This window comes from Castanea sativa, chromosome 3, assembly GCF_040712315.1.
Source record: "Castanea sativa cultivar Marrone di Chiusa Pesio chromosome 3, ASM4071231v1".
NCBI lineage: Eukaryota > Viridiplantae > Streptophyta > Magnoliopsida > Fagales > Fagaceae > Castanea > Castanea sativa.
Genome location: NC_134015.1, coordinates 3,078,843 through 3,095,367, shown reverse-complemented (window position 1 = coordinate 3,095,367; position 16,525 = coordinate 3,078,843). Strand labels below are relative to the sequence as shown.

At 38.7% G+C, this 16,525-nt stretch overlaps 1 protein-coding gene across 1 annotated transcript; it reads right to left on the bottom strand.

The window, feature by feature from the left end:
• Positions 1–11,366: 11,366 nt before the first annotated feature.
• Positions 11,367–12,682, bottom strand: LOC142627928 (uncharacterized). Its single transcript, XM_075801830.1, has 3 exons — positions 12,298–12,682; positions 11,901–12,246; positions 11,367–11,736 (listed from the first exon to the last, which is right to left on the bottom strand). Exons 1-3 carry the CDS (start codon positions 12,680–12,682, stop codon positions 11,367–11,369), a joined length of 1,101 nt encoding a protein of 366 aa, XP_075657945.1.
• Positions 12,683–16,525: the final 3,843 nt, after the last annotated feature.

The following is a 16,525-nucleotide window of genomic DNA, read 5'->3' as shown; positions in this document are numbered from 1 at the left end:
GAGGAAGAACTAGACAAGGACGGGGAAGCCTTACGTTTAGCGCGGCGTAACTTCCTCTTCAAACGATCGATTTCCCTCTGCATGGATTTAGAACCCTCATCATGGGTAGTGCTACCCCCTCCATGAGTATGGCCAGCACTTGGATACTCTGTATGGACACTTCCCTCATGATCCCTACGATGTTCAAGACGTTGGAAATGATCTTCCGGTTGTGATCCTTGTGACTCTGCATGGTGAGAGCCTAAGCCTGCCATAATATCCCTATCTCTTCTAGACTAGATTTCCCACAGACGGCGCCAATTGTAAGTGCACAATTGCACCTGGCCCCAAGAACAGTTACGGGCTCAGGCCCAATGAGCCTTAAACAATGTAATTTGTAGAGTGTGGGCTTGAAACCCAGGTTAGAAGCGTTTGAGGATTAAATAGCAAGCTAAAGATTATAAACACTTAAAAACAACAAAGAATGCTCTGAATCAATCTGCTCGGACGTAAGCCGAGAACTGTTCTTATATAATTTCTCTCTCTTTCTTTTTCTCTTTCTTTTAGGTTACAAAAAGGGAGATCCCCCTTTCTGTCTTAGATTCCCCCTTAAATACTACTCTCTTGAATATCTTTTACATGTGTTGCTTTACCTCCCCTTTAACCTAGATATTTCTTTTCCCAGTGCCTTTGAATAGTAACTAGAAGTTTCTCTTCCACTGTTCAGGTGTCACTTCCCCATCAATGCGGCCAGGGTGGTAGGTGCAGGGTCTTTAATGTGGAGGTAGCAGCCTTTATCTTTGACATTTCTTCAACACCAGTGCTTCTGGGGCATTCTAGGGTTTACCCCTTTTAACCATTGGTCTTAACCGTATCATCCCCTAATCTTTATTGCGAAACCCCGAGTTCTTCGGTGTCCGTCCGAGGATAAGTCCACCCTCGGCTGGATCCTCGGACCCTCGGCGTATGGGCCGACCCATAGTACAAACAAATTCTAAACCCAGTAGCAGGTCGGCCTTCCTTAACACGGCCCAAAAGGCCCACATTCTCATCGGGATCTTTTCGCCCCCCACAATAATAATAATAATAATCGGTGAAGCTGAGAGAAACTCAAATAAGAATTCCAAATTAGAGTTCCAATTTTGCGTCATGTGTCCTAAATTATTTATTCTTAAAGAGTTTTATTTCTTAGTTTTAGAATTAAATATAGGACGACATCATAAATATCTATCCAAGTGAGTTATTAAGTACAAAAACCAAAGAGTCTAGAATAAATGAATCATAAAAATAAAATAAAAAAAGTGCTTCACAATAATTTTAAAAAAATGGACAATTTACATTTTATACCTAATGCTAATAATATCCTTACAAATTGTTTTTAAAGAGTTAACAAAATATAAAAATGACTATCAATAGTATTTAAATTATATATATAGGAATTATATTATGCATTTTATTGTATATCTTTAAGTGTATCCATGTATATGCATGGGGTTACAAGCTAGTAATAATAATAAGTGAAGCTGAGAGAAACTCAAATTAAAATTTCAAATTAGAGTTCTAATTTTGCGCCATGTGTCCTAAATTATTTATTCTTAAAGAGTTTTATGTCTTAATTTTAGAATCAAAAGTGGGACTACATCATAAATATTCATCCAAGTGAATTATTAAGTACAAAAACCAAAGAGTCTAGAACAAATAAATTGTTAAAAAAAAGTGTTTCACAATAATTAAAAAAAAAAAGACAATTAACATTTGATATTTAATAATATACATACAAAATTTTTTAAAGAGTTAACAAAATATAAAAATGACTTTAAATAGCATTTAATATATATATATATATCTATAGAAATTATATTATGCATTTTATTGTATATCTTTAAGTGTATTTGTATATATGGATGGAGTTACAAGCTAGTTTAATTTAATGATTGAAATTGAAAGTTATTTATTTCAACTTTCAATCCTAGCTATTTATTACAATTACAATAATCTAGGTATTTTTCACATTATCTCAATACAAGAAAATATTCAAAGTTAGAAGGATACAAAACGAAACAAGCCAAGATTGACAGTTTTAGGGCTCATTCAATAATGTTGTTTGTATTTTTTGGAAATATGTGTAGATGAAAAAGTGTGTGAAAATACATGTAATGTTGTTTAAAAACTAAAAACATGTGTTTAAACACATGTCCAAACGGCCCCTTAATTTGGTGCATTGCTCAATACTTTTGTCGGCGTTTGATTTCATATGTAATCCTGCCAAAGGAACTCAAATAGTCAAATGATTCGGTAGGAAGTTTCAACATAATTTACATTAGTGGATATACGAAACCTTAACAGTTATTTACCATAAATCTATATAATATAATCTATTTATATATTCAATTATATTCTAATTAGACTATACTTTGTGTAAAGTGGCATCTAAAATCAAGATTCAACTTTCAAATGCTCCAATTTGATGGAGCCCCCTTTCGTAGAGCTGATCATGTGGAAGCCATGGCAGCAAGAATGGCAGTGTAGTTTTCAAAGGACATTTGCATAAGGGAAGCAGTATTTTATATAAGGAGATTCGGCTACTGTCATCGAAGCTAGAGCACGTAGTACTTTATGTTAAATTAAATTCAAGCTTAAGTTCAAACTTGACTATTAAATCAGTCAAGTTCAAACATAATAGGATCATGTTAACAGATGCCTTTAGGGCAATTCAAGCTTAGGTTCAAACTTGTCTATTAATATACTAATGATTGTTAAAAAAAAAAAAATACTTATATAGATTTGAGATTAAATTGTATAGATTGGTAAATATATTTATATGATATCAAATTATTATTTGTAGTTTCTTGACAATTTATACAATCATGATTTTACTATATATTAGAAAATGATAAATTAATGAAATAGTTTGTGAATAAGCTCAAGCTTGTTCAATAAGCAAATGAACCAAATTTAAACATATAATCTTATTTGGTGATAAGCTCTACCTTGGATCTTGTTTGAAAAAAAAAATTTTTGAATAGTGAACAAATATGAACTTTATATATTCTACTTTGCTTAACTCATTTACAACCCTAATAGAGGATACACAAACTGGTGTGAAGGTTCTAGATAGATATAGTTTGGTATACATTAAAAGAAGAGGAAATAACACGCACATGCTCTAGCAAGATTAGCTAAAGATTTATAGAGGGGATGAAAAGATGGACTGCTTCCTTACCTACTAAAGTATAGCATACTATGGCTTCTAATTTAGCAATGGTTTGAGTAATAAAATGTCTACATTGATTCTTAATAAATAAATAAAGTGCTCTGGCTGAGGAAGGGTTTTTTTTTTTTTTTTCCTTCTTCTTCTTTTGCTCACTCAAGGATTAGGATCTGGTCTCACAAAGTTTTTGCACTTTTTACTTTTTCAACTTTTACTTTTTACTTCTTATAAATTTTTGCTCAACTTTTTTTAATCAATGGTTGAGATTGAAAGTTGCTAAAAGAAACTTTCAATCTCAACCATTCATAGTAATTGCATCAGGTACAATACCCTAGGTATTGCACCTGATCTCAATCCCTCTCACAGTCACAGTTGTCAGTATCGTACGTATGCGATATGTATCATACGATACGTATTGAATTGTGTGTAAAAAGTTCTGTATCGTATCGGCATATCGTAAGTGCTCATGAATTATATGATACAGTGTGTGTATCATATGAATCGTATCATATCGTAAAATCGTACGTATCATACGATATATAGACAAATTCTTTATGATGATGGCGAAAAATCACCAGTTAGTCACACGATCCTCACAAGCTTGAAACAACACCTGCACGACAAAAAGAAAAGACCTAACAGAAAGCACCGGTGTGTTGCCAGCCAAAAACCCTCCGAAGGTCAAGTTAGAACTTTTCACAATCCTAGCGTGCCAGAGTTGGGTGAATTATGCGTACCTTGTATTCTGAGGGGTCATGGGTTTTTATAGTAGAGTCGGCCTCCATTTCTTGCGTATCAAGACGTTTCCTTCTAGGGAAGATCTTCCTGAATGAACGTATATTACGAAATCCTTTTGTAATTAGAATTCTTCTTGTATTGGGATTCTTTGCAATTAATGTGAGACGCAAGTTAATTCCATTTAGGAATCCTTGAAGCTAAAGCGAGACAGATGAGCACCACGTGTCACTTATATCCGTCCAGCGTGTGTCCGTCCACCTTGGATCCATTGACTACTAACCCACCAACCTGACATTGTCATGTTCACTTAAATGGATCCGTCACCTACATCTTTCAATTCTCTTCAGTTTCCCCTTCATTCCATGGATCCGTCACCTCTTTATATGGACCCATGGAATGATAGTTTGCTTCTACCCTTGATAATCATGTTTTGATTGACAGGCTACCACAAAGTAATAAATGCATCAGGGACACGTGGTGGACTTTGATTGACTGTTTGCTTGGATCGAGGCGTCCCTTCGTCTTTCACACCGTTCCATCTATAAATACCATCTATTCCTTTCTTTTTACGTTTTGGAAAAAATTTGGCTGATTAGAGCGCGTCTGTCTACTTTAATCGATCTGTTGCCTCAGCGAATCAATATTACCGTTCTTTTCGTTCTTTCGTCGCTTTCATCATACCGTCAAGCTGTGAGTTTTCTTTTCTCTCAATTTTTCTTCTTTATTGCATATGTTGGTCCGTCGTCAGCGTAGATCTAAAGTCTTAGGTTTCTTTTATCTGTCATTTGTAGGTGTCAAATGTCTAGTGAGGTCTCAAGTGGTCAGTCATTTGTTTGCAAGGGAGCGAGCTACGATAAGGTGTTTCCGTCAGGTTAAGCAAACTCGGGCACCTCTAGCGAGGAGAGGGAACAGTCAGCCAGCTCTCCTTCCAATGTGGAGGATGAGGGGCAGGATGAGGATGGGTCAGAGTATGACGCGAATGACGACTTAGACGGCATAAACCCTCCCATCCAATCCGTCATAGGTCTTGATGGGTTCAGGGAATTCATCATGCTCCCTTTGTGGACGATGAATGACTTCGTCTCTTCCATCAAGCACCCACACTGCAATACACTTAGACATAAGTATTAGATACCTGATAACATCCCCATCCGTCTACCCTTCAAGTCCGAGAAGTGCTATTACAAGGGCCTTGAAGACATTGGTATATATGACCAAATGCTCAAAGCGGGCCTATGATTCCTTTTAAGTGCCTTCCACCATTGTCTTCTCCAATACTTGGGTTTGGCCGTCACCCAAATTGCACCAAATGCCTGGACAATTTTTCTAGGCGTTGAAGTCTTATATGGCGTGATGTCTGACGATGAGCGACGATTAACAGTGGAGGAGTTCTTTCACTGTTACCGTCCGTCTGAGATTGCCCAATCAAAGGGTATGTACAGCTTTGTGCCGAGAAGTCCAGTGCTTCGGTTGGTATGCAAGACCCCGGACTCCAACCGGAATTGGAAGGGTTGATATTTTTTCCTTCAAGGTGACAACTGGATGTGTCACCCTGACGACCAATAATATATGCCTATAGATAAGACTTGGGGCATAATGCCTCCATCTGGTATGTGTCTGTTTGCCTTAATTTCTGTATATTTTTGTTGAAGTTAACCTAACCATTACCTTTTGCAGCTCAGGACCATCTACAGTTACTACCGAACAATTTGGTTTCTTGGAGAAGATCTTCCAGACCACCAAGTTGTCGGAGAGAATGTGGATCAAGCTTGTTACCTTGGACACTTTATATTGGTATTGCGATGGTCCTGAGCCAACCCTCGCTGCCCGTCGATACGACAATCGAATCCGCCGTCATGAGTCTCTTGCCCTTGTTCACTTTTTATTATTTATTACCAGGAGAAGGGTAGTGATCAAGCAGTAGGCTACTGCAAAGAAAAAACAAGGCAATCATGCTACAGAAGCAATGAGGGAGATGGCTTTGTTCAGCCAAACTTAGGTTGGTGCCGATCACTATATGTTCCGTCATGTTTTTAACATCATACTTACTCTTTGATATTGGTGTAGGGGGTCCTTATGGCTAAAGGATTAATGGACCGTTGCCTTGCCCAAGAGAAGACGCTATAACATGTTCGTGCAAAGTCAAAGGCGATGGTGGAAGAACTAGACGAGTTGAAGGTTTGGAAGCTTCGTCATGAAGAGAAGCTAAAGTTGTCCGAGTAGGTTCACGAAAATTTGGAGAAAGAGGTGGAGTTACTGATGGAAGCCTTGAAAACTAAAGAAGATAGTCTCCGTCAGGCAAAGGTTAAGGCTATCCAGGAATATCGAGACCCTGATGCTCTTTTGGGAGAATTGGGTACCTCCTTTGCCGATGGTTTCGATGACTGTCTCCGTCAAGTCAAGGCTTCGTATCCTGACCTGAACCTTGCACATATCACCATCGATCCTGAAGGTTAGACTCCAGCTCGCCCCGTTGACACTGAGGGTACGGACGAGCTCTTTTATGAAGACCAAAGCGACGGCAAGGCCCAAAAGGTTGGTGAGAAGGGATCCATTGAAGATAATGCCTGTCAACCCTCAACAAAAGGTCCTGGTGACAAGGGGGACACCGTTGTAGTTCAGGAGTAGTACATACCCTATTTTCATTTTTGTTCAAGTTCAAAAACATATGGGAGAACAATTTATTTAAACAATTTCAACCGTTGTCTTTTGTAGGCTTTTTGTTAATGTTGTATTTTGACTACATTTTTTGAAGCACTTCTGTCTGTCTTTTATTATCCTTACCCATCCAATTCGTAGTTTTATTCTGTGTTGGATAAGCTGTCCTTGTCAAGGATGACCTGTCCTGTATGGGAATCTAACCCGTCCACTTAAGCACTTGTCGGTAATTAATGAATCCGTCTATATGGTTTTAAATATGTGTGGCCGTCCTCTTGAGGACTTTTCTTTATGGACTTGTGAAATTTTCATCCTTCATACAGTGAACCGTCCTTTTGATGGACTTAATGAATTTATCCTTTTTAGGATAACCCGTTCACCTTCATGGACTCAGTTAACTCATCCTTCATAGGATGATCTATCCATTTATGGACTTGGTAAATTTCATCCTTCTTGGGATTCTCCGTCCATTTTCTGGACTCGATTCATTCTTCTTGAGAAGATCCGTCTACTATGTGGACTTAGTAGATTTCAACCTTCTTGGGATGATCTGTCCACTATGTGAACTTTGTAAATTTCGTCCTTTATGGGACGATCTGTCCACTATGTGGACTTGATAGATTCTCATCCTACGTAGGATGATCCGTCCACTATGTGAACTTTGTAAATTTCATCCTTTATGGGACGATTCGTCCTATGTGGACTTGATAGATTCTCATCCTACTTGGGATGATCCGTCAACTATGTGGACTTAGTAAATTTCATCCTTTTGGGATGACCCGTCCACTATTTGGACTTTAGTAGATTTCATCCTTCTTGGGATGGTTCGTCCACTATGTAGACTTAGTAAATTTCGTCCTTTATGGGACGATCTGTCCACTATGTGGACTTGATAGATTCTCATCCTACTTGGGATGATCCGTCAACTATGTGTACTTAGTAAATTTCATCCTTTTGGGATGACCCGTCCACTATTTGGACTTTAGTAGATTTCATCCTTCTTGGGATGGTTTGTCCACTATGTAGACTTAGTAAATTTCGTCCTTTTATGGGGCTATCCGTCCACTATGTGGACTACTAAATCTCATCCTTTTGGGATGATTCGTCCACTATTTGGAGTTTAGTAGAACCTGAGCAAAAAACATTCCATATGCTTTAAATAAACTCCTCTTATTATAATGGATGGGTAGAATATTGTTCAAAAAAAATAAGAAAATTGCCCTTTGGGTTCTAAGAGTACTATAGAAAATAAAAACTAAAATTGTTTGCTAAAAAAGATAAACTGGAAATGAGGAGGGTGATGTTATTGCTGTCTTTGTTCATTGTCTACTGATAGTACTTCTTCAAGTGGTCTGTATTCCACGGGTGTTTCAATTTTTGCCTTTCCAATGTCTCTAGGTAGTACGTTCCCTTCCTATGCCATGAGGTGATCCTATATGGTCCTTCCTAGTTAGGTCCTAGCTTTCCCTAGGAGGCATCTTTTGTAGCACTGATTACTTTCCTCAAGACAAGATCTCCAACCTGGAAGTCCCTGTGCCTGACCTTAGAGTTGTATTGCTTTGCCATGAGGTTCTGATACCGTGCTAGTCTTTGCTCGGCCGTCGCTCTGACTTCGTCCACTAGATCGAGCTGTAAGCGCATGGCTTCATCATTCTTGCTCTCATCGTGGTTCCCAACCTGGTAACTTATAAGCCCTACTTCTGCTGGGATGATTGCTTTGCTACCATATGCTAATCGAAACGGTGTTTCCCCTGTTGGTGTCCTTGTCGTTGTCTTGTATGCTCATAAAACACTTGGTAATTCATCCAGCCATATGCCCTTTGCCCCTTCGAGCTGTGTCTTGATGATTTTGAGCAAGGATTGATTCGTGACCTCAACCTATCCGTTGGCCTGTGGGTGGGCGGGTGATGAGTAGTGGTTCTTAATCCCTAGCTGGAAACAAAAATCTCGGAATGAGTCGTTGTTGAATTGCCTTCCGTTATCTAAAACAAGCACCCTTGGTTTACCATACCTGCAAATAATATTCCTCCATACAAAGCTCCAAATATTCTTCTCCATGATAGTGGCCAAAACCTCTGCTTCCACCCATTTAGTGAAGTAGTCAATGCCAACCACTAGGAACTTCAACTGCCTTACCACTACTGGAAATGGGCCCATGATGTCTAACCCCCATTGTGCGAACGGCCATGGGGCCATCATAGGGGTAAGCTCTTCCGTTGGTTGCCTTATCAAATTGCCAAAACGTTGGCACTTGTCGCAGGCTCTAACGTATGCGTCGGCATCCTTTTGCATCGTTGGCCAGTTGTATCCTGCCCGAAGTAGCTTGTGCACTAAAGACCTTAGCCCCGAGTGGTTTTCACAAATTCCTTCATGGACCTCCCTCATAACATAGTTTGACTCTTCTGAGGCGAGGCATCTTAAGTAGGGTCAGGAGAAGCCCCTCTTGTATAGAACGTTTTTAATCAGGACGAATCGAGTCGTTTTAACCTTCAACTTTCTTGCGGCTTCCTTGTCGTTTGGTAGATTGCCATTCTTTAGGTATGTGGCTATTGGAGTCATCCAACTATGTTCATCGCTTACCTTCTGTACGCATGTACTATCTATATGTGATGAGAGTTGAACGAAGGATAATACCTGGTCGGGGACAATCATAGGTTCTGCGGAAGTTGCTTTTGCAAGTCGGTCTGCATCTTGGTTCTCTTCCCTTGGGATTTGAACCAGCTTGATCTAGAGGTTACTTGTTCGACCCTTCACTTCCTCGAGATACCTCTTCATTCATTCGTTCTTGCACTCATAGTTGCCATTAACCTGACTGGTTACGATTTGGGAATCAGAGTAAGCAGCCACACTCCTAGCTTCCGCTGCTATTACGAGGTCTAGTCCCGCTATCAAGGCTTCGTATTCTGCTTTGTTATTGGTTGTGGAAAAGTTTAGGCGGATCATGCACTCAATATTATCCCCCTCTAGGGTATGGAGTATTGCGTCGGCCCTGCCTGCGTGTCTATTGGAAGATCCGTTTGTGTAGATGCTCCACATGGGAGTTTCCTCTGCCCCCAGGTGCTCTATGAGAGTGAACTCAGCGATGAAGTCCGCTACTACCTGTCCCTTCACAGCAGTTCATGGTTGGTACTAAATGTCGAACTCACTCGACTCGACCGCCTATAATGTCATTCATCCCGCAGCTTCAGGGCTACTCATTACTTTTCGTAGGGGCTTATCCGTCATGAAATTTATGGTGTGTGCTTGAAAATATGGCTTGAGTTTCCGTGCTGCTGTCACTAATGCGAAGGCTAGCTTTTCCATCTGAGGGTACATCTTTTCTGCTCCTCTAAGCGCTCGGCTTATAAAATATACGGGACTTTGCACCTTATCTTCTTCTCTAATAAGAGCCACACTAACGGCCACTAGGGAGACGACCAGGTATAGAAACAACTCTTCTCCCGGCTTGGATGGGCTGAATAACAGTGAAGAAGAGAGATACGCCTTCAAATCTTCAAATGCCTTTTGGCATTCTTCCATCCATTCAAACGATCTCCTCAACGTGCGAAAGAAAGGGAGACATTTGTCCGTCGCCCTTGATATGAACCTATTTAGGGCAGCTATTTTGCCATTCAAGCTTTGTACCTTCTTTACCGTCTTTGGGGGAGCCAATTCTATTATCGCCTTCACCTTTTCCAGGTTGACCTCAATACCCCTTTGAGACACCATAAACCCCAAAAATTTTCCTGTGGTTACTCCGAACACGCATTTTCTTGGATTCAGTTTCATGTTGTAAGACCAAAGAGTGTTGAAAGTCTCCTAGAGGTCGCTCAAGTGGTCGGATTCTTGAAAGCTTTTTACCAGTATGTCGTCTACTTAAACTTGCACATTTCTCCCAATTTGGTGCGCGAACATCCTGTTCATCAATCTCTAATATGTGGCTCCTGTATTCTTGAGCCCGAAGGGCATTACTTTGTAGCAGAAGAGCCCCTGACTTGTAACAAATGAGGTTTTCTCTTGATCAACTTCATTTAACTTGATCTGGTTGTAGCCAGAGAACGCATCCATGAAGCTTAAAAGTTCATGTCTTGCGGTCGAGTCTACTAGGGTATCAATACGCGCGAACAGGTAACTACCCTTAGGGTAGGCCCTATTTAGATCCGTGAAGTCTACACACATTTCCACTTTCCATTTGCTTTCTTGACCATTACCACATTTGCTAGCTAATCCAGATAGTATACCTCACGTATGAAATTTGCTTCCTGTAACTTTTGTACCTCCTCGGCTATGGCTCGGTCATGCTCAAGGGTGAACACCTGCTTTTTCTGTCGGACAGGAGAGAATGAAGGTGACACACTCAACTTGTGGACTATGATTGATGGGTCGATCCCTGACATGTCTTCGTGACTCCATGCAAACACCTCCTTGTTTTCTTTTAGGAACGTTGCAAGTGTTTGCCGTGCTGACCAGCTGGCCAAAGTACCAATTCTTGTCGTCCGTTCGGGCCTATAATCATCGAGGGGTACTTCTTCTAACTCTTCCACCGGTTCTGCTACCGTTTGCTATTCTTCTATGTTCATCGTTTGTAGGTGGTCGTCCATCTCCATCACGGCCACGTAGCATTCACGTGCGGCTACCGGATTTTCACGCAACTCTCCTACTTCATACTCGATTGGGAACTTGATCATCAAATAGTAGGTCGAGGTTACAGCTTTCCATGCATTGAGAGTAGGTCGTCCGAGGATAGCATTGTTGGCAGATAAGCAATCGACTACAAGAAAGCCACATCCTTAGTGATCTGCTAGGGGTGATCTCCCACCGTCACAAACAATGTGACAACGCCAAAGGGGTAGACCCTTGTTCCTCCGAAGCAGACAAGTGGAGTATTTTTTGGAACTAGTTGCTCTATACTAATTCCCATCTGCTGGAATGCGGGGTAGTAAAGGATATCAACTAAGCTTCCATTATCAACCAAAACTCGATGCATATTGTAGTCTCCTGCTCGTATGCTGACGACAAGCGCGTCGTCATGCGGATGGTGAAGGCATCGTGCATCCTCTTCCGAAAACCCAATGATCGGGTTATTGATTCGAGCCATTTTTGTGCAGAACTCGTCAGCTGTACGCTCTGAACTACCCGTAAATAAGTTTTGCGAGCTTTTTTGGACGATCCTGCAATAGCGATGCCCCCAACAATCATCCTTATATCTCCTATCAGTGGTCTAGGACGCTCGTTCTTCTGTCGGGGGGCCCTGTCTTGTGGTGGATTCATCTTTTCTTTGTTGATGAACCTTTGCAGCTTTCCTTGTCTGATAAGAGCTTCAATCTGTTGCTACAGGTCGTAGCAGTCAGCTGTATCGTGGCCGTGGTCACGATGGAAACGGCAATATTTATCCCTTGACCTTTTGTTAGGATCTCCTCTCAATTTGCAGAGAAAGGTCAAGGCTTTTTCATCCTTTATCTGCATTAGCACTTGGTCGATCGGAGCAGTCAGAGGGGTGAAGCTCGTGAATTTTCCTATAGGTGGCTTGGAATGTCTGTCCTCCCATCGTTCTCCAGTCCTGGCCATCTTCCGTCCTTTGTCTAGCCGTGTATCTTCCTGTCTTTCCCTTTTTCTAGGCTTCTTTTCCCTGGCCAGTAACGCGTCTTCCGCATTCATGTATTTGGTTACCCTGTAAAGTACTTCAAACATAGTCTTTGGGTCATTCTTATACAAAGAAAATAGGAACTTACCCTTCCACAGCCTGTTGGTGAATGTTGCCATGAGTATCTTGTCGTCCGCTTCATCTATCGAGAGAGCCTCTTTGTTAAAACGAGCTATGTACGATCTTAGTGTCTCGTCTTCCCATTGCCTAATGCTCATCAGACATGCGGTGAATTTCTTATACCGGTGAGCCCCGATAAAGTGTGACACGAATTGAGCGCCTAACTCCTTGAAAGTGCTAATGGAGTTAGGCGTCAGCCTGCTATACCAGATCCTTGCAGGTCCCTTCAGTCTAGTGGGGATGGCCCTATACATTATCTCATCTAGTACACCTTGAAGGTGCATTATGGTCTTGAAAGATTCCAAGTGGCCTAAGGGGTCCTTGGACCCATCATAACTTTCCACCTGGGGCATGTGAAATTTTAGGGGAAGGGGGCATAAACTGATGAGCGCTATGAAAGGCGAATCAGTTCATTGGACTAGGTCATTGAGGTCGCTGGATACTCGACCTTTAAGGGCGTTCATCATCACATCCATATGTTCCCTCATCATCTGCATCTCAGCGGCTATGTGAGGTGGGAAAGTGTCTGAGACAGATAGCCGGTTGGTGTCCTGCCGTTCCAGTCTGCTCGGAGCGTTGCTACCCTCAGGTCCTTCCTAGTTCCTCCTCTCAGCGCTTGTCCCTTCCTAGTCTTCCTCCTGTGTGCCGGGGTGTGCATTTTTTTGCCGCAACTGCTCCTCTAAATCATGATTCTGCTTGGTTAGGCATTCAACTGCCATTGCAAGCGTTTGGACTTGTCTCTCCAAGGTTGTAGTGTGCGGTTCGTCATCCTGATTGTTGGTTGTTGCCGTCGATCGAGTGAGTACGATGCAACTTTTTGTCCCAGAGATAAAGCAACGGCTAATTACTCTTTCCCACAGACAGCGCCAACTGATGATGGCGAAAAATCACCAATTAGTCACACGATCCTCACAAGCTTGAAACAACACTTGCATGACAAAAAGAAAAGACCTAACAGAGAGCACCAGTGTGGTATCGGCTAAAAACCCTCCGAAGGTTAAGTTAGAACTTTTCACAACCCTAGAGTGCCAGAGTTAGGTGAATTATGCGTACCTTGTATTCTGAGGGGTTATGGGTTTTTATAGTAGAGTCAGCCTCCGTTTCTTGCGCATCAAGACGTTTCCTTTTAGGGAAGATCTTCCTTAATGAACGTATATTACGGGATCCTTTTGTAATTAGAATTCTTCTCGTATTGGGATTCTTTGCAATTAATGTGAGACGCAAGTTAATTCTATTTAGGAATCCTTAAAGCTAAAGCAAGACAGATAAGCACCACGTGTCACTTATATCCGTCCAGCGTGTGTCCATCCACCTTGGATCCGTCGACTACTAACCCGCCAACCTGACATTGTCACATTCACTTAAATGGATCCGTCACCTACATCTTTCAATCCTCTACACATTAAAATGTAATTTTTTGTAAAAATTTGTACTTTTATTTGAATCTAACAAGTTGTTAGACTTGTTTTAAACACAAAATTATTAGGTTACTTAATTTAATCTAATAAAACAAAATATTCATAAGTTTTTTCCCCTCTCCTTCTTCTACAAAATTTGGATTACATAATACACACTTACACTTCACTTTAATATTTACAAATTTATTTTCTATTCTATGAAAAAGATATTAATTGAAAATATAATTTTTTTTTTTTCATTATTGTTATAAGTCCAAGAAACTAGAATGCCAAGAAGATTTTTTTTTAATTATTAAAATAAAAAGAATAAGAAGAGATAGTAAATGTTAATGACGATGAAGAAAATTTTAATGAAGAAATAAATTTGAAAAATGATAAACATGCTCATAGCATTGACTAAGATGGGGTTGATTAGCCAATATGATGGATATGATGAAATTAAATTAATTTTGGGTCATTTGTAATATATTATCACTTTTGAATTTAAGTAATTTGAATGTGTATGTTATAAACATGTGCTAGTTTGATTTATTTAGTTAATTTGTTAAATATTATTATTTCTTAAGTGATGAATAAATTAGTAATTAGCTGAATATATTTAAAAATTATAATTAATATACAATTTATATATGTATATCTATAATAATTTATAAACGATAATTTACCACACAATTCACGTTTGGACAACTATACTTTCAGTAATTGCTTTGGCAGTATGATCTCAAGTGCAAAAAGTTGACAGAAATAACATAAAGCTTGACTGCTTCATTCCATTTTACACTTACGAAAAAATGAGGATTGAGATCAGACCAATTCACCCATTAAATTAATGTATTTAATTTAATGGTTGAAATTGAAAGCTATTTATTTCAACTTTCAATCTCAACCATTTATTACAATATTACAACAAGTGATCTCATCCCAACAAACGCAGAAAGATACAATTTGAAACACGCCAAGATTGATAGCTTCAATTGGTTGCTTTATTCTTTTGGTGCTTTGCTCAAGACGTTTGTCGACTTTTGATTTCATATCATCATATGTAATCCCACCAAAGGAATTCAATTGATTAATGTCGCCATGAAGTAGGAAGTTTCAAAGTAATTTACATTAGTGGATATACGGAATCTTAACAGCTGTTTATCATAAATTTATATAATATAATCTATTTATATATTCAATTAGATTATAATTAAACTATACTTTGTGAAAAGTGGCATCTAAAATCAAGATTCAACGTTCAAGTGCTCCAATTTGATGGAGCCCTTCGTCAAATAAAAAATAAAAATAAAAATTTATGGAGCCCTCTTTTGTAGAACTGATAAGACTGGTCTTGAAATAATTATCTGAAAAAAAAAAAAAAAAAATGGTTGCTCTGATGAGCTAGCCACCAACCATGCGTTGATCACGTGGAAGCCATGCCTGCAAGAATGGCAGTGCCGTTTGTAAAGGACATGGGCGTAATGGAAGCAGTATTTTAAAGGAGTTTCGGCTACCGTCATCAAAGCTAAAGCACGTAAGTACTTTATGTTAAACTAGTTAAATTCAAGCCTAAGTTTAAACTTAACTATACGTGTATAAGTGTTTATGGGGTGTGGAGGGTAAAGGCCGGAGTTCAAGTCTGTAGGAAAGAGTTTTATACACATATATACTTAAATTAGGCTAGAGTAGAAATTCTATCTTATATAATTAAAAAAAAAAAACTTAACTATTAAACAAGTCAAGTTTAAACTTAATAGGATTATATTAATAGGTGTCCCTAGAGCAATTATTAATGAATTATATTAGGAAAGTTTTGACATCACTTTCATTAAAAATATAAAAACCATCAAAAAAATAAATTAGTTTATCATTTTTTCATTATTTTTTTTTAAAAAAATTGCTCCTAAACCAATATTCTTAGGACATCCATTAACATTTTCTAACATAATAATGTACATGAGACTCAATTAAACTATATATAATATTATATTTTTATGTGTATACTTGTCTATTAATATACTAATGATTGTAAGAAAAAATTATTTATATAGACTTGAGATTTAATTGTATAAATTGATTTATATGATATCAAATTAGCAATTTTCCTAATATGTTTAAAATTATAAAAATTAAATAAATTAATTGTATTTCATAAAAAATAAAAAGTAAATTCAAGAAACACATAGTGTCATAGTTGAATATAGGATGTGAATGAACAAAATTGATTATGAACTACTTGAACTCGGTTCAAGAAAATACTTATTTATATCAAACTAAATTCAAGCCCAAGTTTAAACTCGATTATTAAATGAATCAAGTTCAAACCTAATAATACATATGAGACTTAATTAAACTACAAATAATATTATAGTTTTATAAATATACTTGTCTATTAATATACCAATGGTTGTATAAAAAGATTATATAGATTTGATATTGGATTGTATAAGTTGGTAAATAAATTCATGTGATATTAAATTATTATTTGTAGTTTATTAACAATATAAACTGAAAGCTCAATTAGTGTATGTAAGGTTGAATTTATTCAATCATTTTGTTGGCTTTATTCCGTACCAAATTTGCTTGTAATTCAGCATTTAGAAACCCTGTATTTAGGTGGGAATCATGTAAGGTTAGTGTGTGAGAGAGTGTAAAGAAAAGCTCAAGAGTGTGCACTCAAGAAGAGCCTTGCGACTGGTGAGTCGCCAAAGGTGGCACACGTGTGAAGCATGTAAATGAAGCAAAAGGGTCACGCTAGCTGTTACACTATAGGACAAAACTTTTAGTTGGCCAGGC

Excerpts from the sequence above, each read along its gene's own strand:
- LOC142627928 (XM_075801830.1), bottom strand. The coding sequence starts at position 12,682 with ATGCCCCAGGTGGAAAGTTATGATGGGTCCAAGGACCCCTTAGGCCAC. Across the intron at positions 12,247-12,297 it reads CACCAACAGGCTGTGGAAGG|TACTTTACAGGGTAACCAAA; the intron begins GTAAGTTCCTAT and ends CTATGTTTGAAG. Across the intron at positions 11,737-11,900 it reads ACAGCTGACTGCTACGACCT|GATCGTCCAAAAAAGCTCGC; the intron begins GTAGCAACAGAT and ends TCGCTATTGCAG.